This window comes from Pinus tabuliformis, chromosome J (assembly GCF_031772625.1).
Source record: "Pinus tabuliformis cultivar Carrire ecotype Pingquan chromosome J, CPIR1, whole genome shotgun sequence".
NCBI classification, from domain to species: domain Eukaryota; kingdom Viridiplantae; phylum Streptophyta; class Pinopsida; order Pinales; family Pinaceae; genus Pinus; species Pinus tabuliformis.
The window spans coordinates 216,814,191-216,823,413 of record NC_142295.1 but is presented as its reverse complement, the minus strand read 5'-3'; the positions used below and the strand labels follow the sequence as shown (position 1 = coordinate 216,823,413).

Below are 9,223 nucleotides of genomic sequence, written 5' to 3'. Positions count from 1 at the left end.
AATTTATTTGCCCACTTTTTGCAATAAGGGTGTGATGGAGACAGAATGACACTTTTCATACAGTGTACAGCCTATGAGGATATCCGTAGTCAATATGAAAACAATCTAAAGGTTGACAACATGCACCATCTATTTGACGAAGATAAAATCAATCTGATTGCTAGCCTTCTAGTCAAGACTCATAGCAGATCTGACATCAAAAAGAATATAAAGATGATGTTAGATCGAAGACTTTTGTGATCCATAATGTAGATAGAAGTGATCCTTAGGATAGACCACATTAGTTGGTTCGAAACGTCGACCAAATCCTAACTATGTGATTAATCCGAAAAACTTCTATATACAATATAAAGATGAGTTAAAATTGGTATTCTTTTAGTCAGTTAGGTTGTTCAACGACCTGAATATCATTAAAATCATTCATTCATTCTCTAAGTGGCACACGTCCAATTTAGTTTTAATTAAAAAAATCCATTCAATTTATTTTTCCGGTTTTCCTATGTGATAACTATTTAATTTTAATTAAAAAGGTCTATTTTTCCTTTCCCCTTTTCCTTAGCGGCACATATCGCCACGGAGGATTACTATTTACTTTTATTAGCTAACATCTCATCACACGTGTCAAGGTGCAATTGGTTCGAACACGTCAAAATTCTAATAAGAGTGAATGAGAAGGAAACGTGGCCAAATCTAACTCAATTACGCCCTTCAACTGCATTATATCTTACAGCAAAGAAAATAAATTATAAAACCTATTTAAAATCTGCCACCGCTTTTCCTACGTGGCACAGGGAGGACGACTATAGAGTCTAAATAGTTAATTACCTCTTCCAGATGTCAAGGAGCAATTGGTTCGAACACGTCAAAATTTTCTAGGAATGGACTCCACAAGCAGGAAACGTGGCGAAACATGAGAGGCTGTTCCCACCACGTGTCGGAAGGCGATCGGTTATGTGACGCATCATGAATTTACGGGAAGTAGATGATTCTGGAAGAGGTTTCCCAGTAGAGCAATAAGATTGTGGAAGGGCACCATAAATGTATTGCTCTGTGACAGTTCATTCACGGTTTGGAGGTGAGCGCGATGTTGCTGAGGTCGTATGATGCAATTGCAATGTTGAGGGTTTTCTGAGCGGATCGATAGTCTGGACTATTTTCTCTCGTACGATACATATCCTTTCGCTTTGCAACGACATCGCTTCGTTTGCGGCCATTTTCGCGGCTAAAACAAGAGAATATATTGACTTATTGGCGTACCTGGACGAAGATCGGGTCCAGAGAAGTTTTTCTTCTCGGTTTCGAGTTTTTTGCATTGTGATAATACACCAAGAAGCGTCTGTTTGCTTTCGTCCACGAGGTATTGAGGTTGCTTCTTCTTGTAATTTGATGCGTGAGGGCTTCCGAAAGGTTCCAGTCATGGGACGGAAGCAGAAATGCACGGTGTTCAACAATACTCGAAAAGATTATAACGGCTTTATGTTCCTTGCGGCGTTTATTACAGCGGGTAAATTATTCTCCCTGCAAAATAACAATTTCAGACTTTAAATAATAATGTCGTTATTTTAGGCTTTAATGCATCAGGATTCCAGGATTTACAGCATGAAATTGTAAAGATCTTTAAAAAAAGGATTTACAACATGAAATTGAAAAAATCTTTAAAAGATAAGAGTAAGTGTCCATTATTGCGGAGAGGCATCCTCCGTTGTATAATAATCACTCTAGGGTTTATAATGCTAGTTCGTTCTTATTTTGAAGTACGCTATTTTAATAATCTGGATAAGATATCGTATTTGGATGCTAAGGGTTTCTAAAGATGCATGGATCGGCCTTGCTGCTCTCTGGAAAACGAAGTTGGCTTTGTTATTATTATCTTGCGCGATTTCCTGGAACGTTTTGCTGTGTAAATATTAAACTGCAGCTGTAGCATTTTGCTGTGGAACCTTTCCTTCAAATTAATCTGAGAAATATGCGTAACCTGCCTGTAATACGCTCAAAAGCGTTATATAAGAACTCCGGACTTAACGATCTAACTCAAAACAGTTGATTGACTATCTAGCAGTGATTAGTTAAACTGATTGCTTGACTGTTGGTTGTTGCGGTTGCTTGTATATCTATCTTCGATCTATGACTGCTACTTCTTGCTTTTCTCCAGATCTCATATAGGTCCTTTTTTAATTGTTGCTTCATCGAATTCTATGAAGCCTTTGCTTTTCTCCAGATCTCATATAGGTCCTTTTTTAATTGTTGCTTCATCGAATTCTATGAAGCCTTTTAACTGCTGAAGCCAAATTTCATTGTTCTATGAACTGGCTTTTGCCATGTCTAACTTATGTCAACCTCACAGTTTGTTAGCTGCCTTGAGTTAAGCTTTCTCTCTCTCTCTCTCTCTCTCTCTAGGAATCCATGCCTGGATCTGTGCGGAGAAGGTTTCAATTTTTTCAAAGCTCTTAAGAAGTTTCTAGCTTCTACACTCGTCTACTGCAAGAGTGAAGGAACTTTTGCACTTCCTCCCGACTCTCCTTCATTCTCAGCCTTCCCATGTTTCTTTCCCATATCTTTGATCATTCCATACAGCCCGCTCCTCCAGAATACACTGTTTCGGATATTTTGCGTTAGTTTTTCATGTTCTCTTTTTCTGTCTTCCTTCCTTCGTCGATTAATTCCATTATTTTGACGAAGAAATCGTATATGATGGCCTGCATTATGTCTTGACATTCACCGTTGATTCCTCCTAATTGATTGAATAACTCTTCGTAAATGTAAAGTCATACTCCATGGTACTTTGTCCTTATTTTAAAATCCGTGGTCTCAGATGTTGGTTTTTACTGCTTGATTTTCTGTATGTTCAAATGTTAATATTCATCTGTAAAAGCCCTTTGCCTTCTCTATTTCCAGAAACTAAACTAATTTCCTGTAAAACATTTTTTTCATGGGTGAACACACATGAGCCATTTGAACTGATGAACTTTTCACATGGTGTGCATTTTATAGATACACGTTTAAGATGAATTTCGATGAATCTAGATTAGTTCTAGATTCAGGGACCAGGATTTTGGTTGGGAAATCAAGCTTTCTGGAGATGCATTTTGATTTAAGCTATTTCTAAATCCCTTAATTTTGAGGGATCGATAGCTTAATTTGTCCTTTTGATCATTTGAAAAAAATAAAAAAGATTTAGCTGCTTTTTAGCTTTCCAATGTTTGAATTGATCTACAAGTACAAAAATAAATTATAACCTGGTTGAGTCAAGTCATACAGAACAGTGAAACAGGGTTGCAGCTTTAACCATAAAATCTACATTCTATATACTATAGTTCCAAAATCTTGCAGTGATGGTTTTGGCTTTATATTCTATATACTAAGTTCAAATCTTGATTTGTGCTTAGCATCGATAGTCAACTCAGTCAACTCACAATGATGATTTGCGTTTTGTCTCAGGTTTTCTTGCCAGCTCTGTTATTGCTGCAGAAGAAGCGGTAAAGTTAGGAACTGTGATTGGTATTGATCTTGGAACTACATACTCATGTGTGGGTGTTTATAAAAATGGTCATGTTGAAATCATAGCAAATGACCAAGGAAATAGGATTACACCTTCTTGGGTTGCCTTTACTGATACTGAAAGACTCATTGGAGAGGCCGCCAAAAATCAGGCGGCTATGAACCCTGACAGGACAGTTTTTGATGTGAAACGATTGATTGGTAGGAAGTAAGTGCGTCTATCCCATTCATTCTGTTATTTTTCATGACATATCTCCTCTTAGGAAATTGCAGATACTGCAGATAGGAATATCAGTAGGTCATCATTTTTCCTTTCTTTTGTTACTCTTTCCCACTTGAGGACTCTGAGTGTACATTCTCTCTTGCTTTTCTTTTTGTTTTAGCAATTAGGTGACATTCTTTCAATCTTTCTATTTTTTCGTACGTTATAAATGACGGCCGGATAGTGCAGCATTACATTTTTAATTTATTAATGTGATGTATTTGCTCTCAGGTATGATGATAAGGAGGTCCAAAGAGACGTCAAACTTCTGCCCTATAAAATTGTAAACAAAGATGGGAAACCTTATATCCAGGTGAAGATTAGGGATGGTGAAATCAAAGTTTTCAGTCCCGAGGAAATCAGTGCAATGATTTTGTTGAAAATGAAGGAGACAGCGGAGGCCTACCTTGGGAAGAAAATCAAGGATGCAGTAGTTACTGTTCCAGGTAAATTGCGGCACTGGAAGATCCTGAATTGAAAATTTTGTTTTCGATGTGCAATAGAAATGTTTGAAGTATCAGTGAACTTGAGTCACATATATCAACAAGAGTCTGACAGATCTTCAACTTTTTTGGTTTGCAGCATATTTCAATGATGCCCAAAGACAGGCAACCAAGGATGCTGGTGTAATCGCTGGGCTAAATGTTGCTCGTATAATAAATGAACCAACAGCTGCAGCAATTGCATATGGATTGGATAAAAAGGGAGGAGAAAAAAATATTCTTGTTTATGACCTTGGAGGTGGGACTTTTGATGTTAGTATTCTCACCATTGATAATGGTGTCTTTGAAGTGCTGTCAACCAGCGGGGACACTCATTTAGGAGGTTAGTTTGTCGCTAATTTTTGGCTCCAGCAGTTTTGCCTCAAATTTAGGCTAGCAGAATTTTCTCTAATTTAGGCTAGCAGAATTTTCTCTGTATTGTGTCAATGTCTGAAAGTTTGATGCTCATCTGCTCTGGATAGTATGAGGTTACTGATTTGTTTTACTCAAACAGGAGAGGACTTCGATCAACGAATTATGGATTACTTCATAAAATTGGTCAAGAAAAAACACAACAAAGATATTAGCAAGGACAACAGAGCTCTTGGCAAACTTAGGAGAGAGTGTGAGAGGGCGAAAAGAGCTCTGAGCAGCCAGCACCAAGTTCGTGTTGAAATTGAATCACTTTTTGATGGCGTTGATTTTTCAGAACCATTAACAAGAGCAAGATTCGAGGAACTCAATATGGACCTCTTCAAGAAAACCATGGGGCCAGTAAAGAAGGCTCTAGATGATGCCAACTTGCAAAAGAATGAGATCAATGAAATTGTGCTTGTTGGAGGAAGTACTCGCATACCAAAGGTCCAGCAATTACTGAAGGACTTCTTTGATGGCAAGGAGCCCAACAAAGGTGTTAATCCAGATGAAGCCGTGGCTTACGGGGCTGCGGTTCAGGGTGGTATTCTGAGTGGTGAGGGAGGTGACGAAACAAAAGGTATGCCATACCGAGTCATTGCTGGATATTTCGAAGTCTTCTTGTCCTTTTGTAGGCCTTGAAAGTATTTTGGTTTGTAGTTTCAATTTTTAACTCAGGATCTAGAACTGGTTTCTGGATTTTTATAAGTTAGTCCTATAAACCGGGTAACCTGAGTATTATATTTTGGTGTGAGATTTACTTACAAATACTGTCATTCTGGCTTTTTGCTATTCTATGTATGCGAGATTCTGAGAGATCGAATTTCTGTTTTTTCAGATATTCTTCTATTGGATGTTGCTCCTCTCAGTCTAGGTATCGAAACTGTTGGCGGAGTAATGACCAAACTAATTCCAAGGAACACTGTCATACCAACAAAGAAGTCACAAGTGTTCACAACTTATCAAGATCAACAAACCACTGTTTCAATCAAGGTAAAGCATTATAATCTGTGAACATTAAATGCTTTCTTCCTCCTCCTGTCTCAGTTATGAAATATTTCTTCAAAGTTGTCTTACAAATTTCTAGTTTTGGACCAATCGTTTTTGGTTCAATGGAATAGAGTTTTTTCTCATAATTGAAATGAATTCTGATTATTTTAGCTGAATGTCATGAGTAAGTGCAGGTTTATGAAGGGGAGCGGAGTCTAACAAAGGACTGCCGAGAATTAGGCAAATTTGATCTGTCTGGAATCCCTCCAGCTCCTCGGTAAGCTTCCAAATACCTTCTGTAACGCTAGTTTGTTAACTATCCGATCATTCTCTAGTCCTCTGCTGTTACATCATCAATGCCCCAAATTATTGACATGGTATTACGCTTGCAGTGGTGTGCCACAGATTGAGGTTACCTTTGAGGTTGATGCCAACGGTATCCTTAATGTAAGAGCAGAGGACAAGGGCACCAAGAAATCAGAGAAGATCACCATCACAAATGACAAAGGCCGGTTGAGCCAGGAAGAAATAGACAGGATGGTCAAGGAGGCAGAGGAGTTTGCAGAGGAGGATAAGAAAGTCAAGGAAAGAATTGATGCAAGGAACAATCTTGAAACATACGTCTACAACATGAAAAGCACCATCAATGAGAAGGACAAATTGGCAGATAAAATTGATTCTGATGACAAGGAAAAGATTGAAGAGACACTTAAAGAAGCACTGGATTGGCTTGATGAAAACCAGTCGGCTGAGAAGGACGACTTCGAGGAGAAGTTGAAAGAGGTCGAAGCTGTATGTAACCCCGTCGTTAAGAAAGTATACGAGAAAACTGGAGGGCCTTCTGGAGGTGATGAAGAAGAAGAAGATGACTCACACGAGGAGCTCTAAACAAGTTCAGTTTTCCACTCAGTTTTAGTCTGTACAGTTCACGATGAACAAATTTTACAAAAGAGGACTTTGAGCTCAATAGGGTTATGAGAACAGCATTTTTGACGATGATTGGCAAGGAACAAAATATTCAAATGAAAGTCAAATGACGATCTGTTTGTTTTTTCTGTCATTCAGAATGTTATTTCAGAGATTTTTCAATTTATTCTTGGCATGTAGAGGCCCTTGTTAATGTGCCTTTTTTTTAAAGAAAGTTGTCATTTAGTCGTGAATGAAGTTTGTGTTTTTCTGTTTCTCTTCCATTGATCCCTATCGTTATTTTATCTCTAGCCCTAGGAAGTATTTGCCACAAGAACTATTAAGAGATGTACAATTGAGCAATTTTAGTGATAGTGTTACCTGTACCTTCCCCGAATGATAACGTAGCATAAAACATTATTTTTGGGGGCATGAACCAGAAAAATAAATTAATATTAATTTGCACACATTTAGATCAATTTTGGGTTGCCCACATCCATTACTAGTGATATTGATCTTATGTTTGTCTCTAAACTTTATTGATATAATGCTTATGTTTTGTCTCATGTCTCTTCTAAGAAAATTCTACTATGTCTCTTCTGTGCATGTTTGAGAAAATCTTAATACATCTATAGCTTTTTATCATTACTTTAATGTATAGCTTTTTATCATTACTTTAATGAAGGAGCATTTTTTTTTCATTGGGGGAGATACTTATATTTTAGCGGAAATTTTGTGGGTATTTTGTTTCTTTTTGAAAGAAACATAAGAGCTTTCTTTGCCTTTTCCAACGCCTTGTTTCACAACGGAGTTGATGAGAATTAGTCCATAACTGAGCAATAAGAACTTTGGCTCTACAAGAGATATTCACATCTCGGTATGCTTTTTGTTGATGATTATGAGTGGGATTAAACACTTCAATATAATAATTTTTATTTTTTCCTAGCTCTTTATCCTAAGTACGTTTGTGGAATTTTTCCATAACAAAAGCTTTTCTCTCTTCACTGTTTATGGGACACGCGTTGAAGCAAATACCCCATTTACTAAACCATTTGTTATTTTTCAGCATCCAAGTTTTTTCGCTCTTGCACAATCTATCATTAAAGACAACTTTAGGCCATCTACCCTCTTCCATCTGCTCAATTTTTTTTTAAATACTTTATGACTCGCACCATAGCAATTGCTTCAATAGGAGCAGTCCCTATTTCTCTTAACAAGATATCATAAGGAACTGCACTTTTAATCTTAAATTTGTTTGTAATCAAATGCTTCTGAATTTTCTCAATTTGTCTCCACTGCATGTCGGAGGTATCGCTAGCCCACAGTGCACAACCATAGAGAATCACCGGAATCACTAGAAGCCCAAAAAAGTGTGGTCTTCAAGTTCCATAACTTTGTCTCTCCACACCTATTTTGAAAAGCATAAAATGCTTTCCAACTCCCCAAAGTTCTCTTCTTTCTACAACCATTCCAGATTATATTTTTGTTGAAGTCAATTCCAGGGTACTTGTAATTTGCAAACCAAGAGTTGATTTAGCGATTAGAGTAAGGTCATTTGCATACAAAAGAAGCCTTATAACAAACTTGCACAAATAGATACCATCAACCCTTTGCGAATTTAAACGCTCATCAAGCTTGTCGATATATAAACTTTGCTTGACCCCGATATCACTTTTAAAACTTTTAGAAATGCGTCTTGAAGTTCTAATTTTGACTTTCACCTCTTCATATAGCCTATGCACCACTGCTCTCAAATGCTTAGGAACCCCAAATTCCCCCATTCTCTGCTAAAGTTTATCCCTAGGAATTGAGTCAAACGCTTTTCCGAAATCAACAAAGCAACAAAAAACTTTTTTTTTCTCCCAAACTTTTTCAATGATGTGCCTTAAAGTTGTGCAATGATCAACTGTGGAATGTTTAGGTCTAAAAATTGCTTGCCCTTTAGCATGTTTATCACTTTTTTCTACCCACTTGTTAATTTTGTTTTCTAGCATGCTTCCAAATAGCTTTGCAAACAAAGGGTTTATCATGATGGTGCTATAATTGGAGGGATTATTGACGTCACCGCTCTTGAAAATAGGTATTGCCAGACTAGTTGTCCAATCTGCGGGGAGCTTTTGTTGTATGATGTTGTTGAAGATTTTGTAACGTGAAGTGTAAGAATCTTTGAGCCTCACTTTAGATATTCTGCTTGGAGTTCAGCCAAGTTTTTTGTTTTTCCAACACCCAACTTCTTGATACCCATCTCTACCTCTTGTACCATGAAGAGTTCAGTATCAGTGTTGACAAAGGGGAGGGTCAACCTTGGGAACTTGCTCATAGGGTTGTTTTGCATAGTCAAACTATTTAGAAGTTGTAATATTATTTCCAATTTGTATTTTTCTCGGTTGGAGCTCCTTCCAAAATATTTTGGGATTATTTTTCCCAATGAAGATTAGTTCTTCCCTCCTTGAAACCATGAAATCAATTTTTTTCTTGCTTAATAACTCTTAGTAAGATTTGAGCTTTATGTTATCCTTGTTTGAATCTTTCCACATTTTCGTTGCCTTTTGCATTTCTCGTCAAACCAAGCATTAATCGGAAAGCAATTTGTTTCAGACTTATTAATTTTTGTTCTTTTGCACCTTGCAAGTGCGCATTGAATTAAATGTGTTAATTCATTACTATGAAA

At 37.2% G+C, this 9,223-nt stretch overlaps 1 protein-coding gene across 1 annotated transcript; it reads left to right on the top strand.

Annotated features, from left to right (window-relative positions):
- The first annotated feature begins 1,010 nt into the window (after positions 1-1,010).
- On the top strand, positions 1,011-6,739 carry LOC149226475 (luminal-binding protein-like). Its single transcript, XM_089377504.1, has 8 exons — positions 1,011-1,504; positions 3,439-3,706; positions 3,992-4,206; positions 4,343-4,585; positions 4,757-5,236; positions 5,495-5,649; positions 5,841-5,923; positions 6,039-6,739. Exons 1-8 carry the CDS (start codon positions 1,387-1,389, stop codon positions 6,532-6,534), a joined length of 2,058 nt encoding a protein of 685 aa, XP_089233630.1. The 5' UTR covers positions 1,011-1,386; the 3' UTR covers positions 6,535-6,739.
- The last annotated feature ends 2,484 nt before the right edge of the window (positions 6,740-9,223 follow it).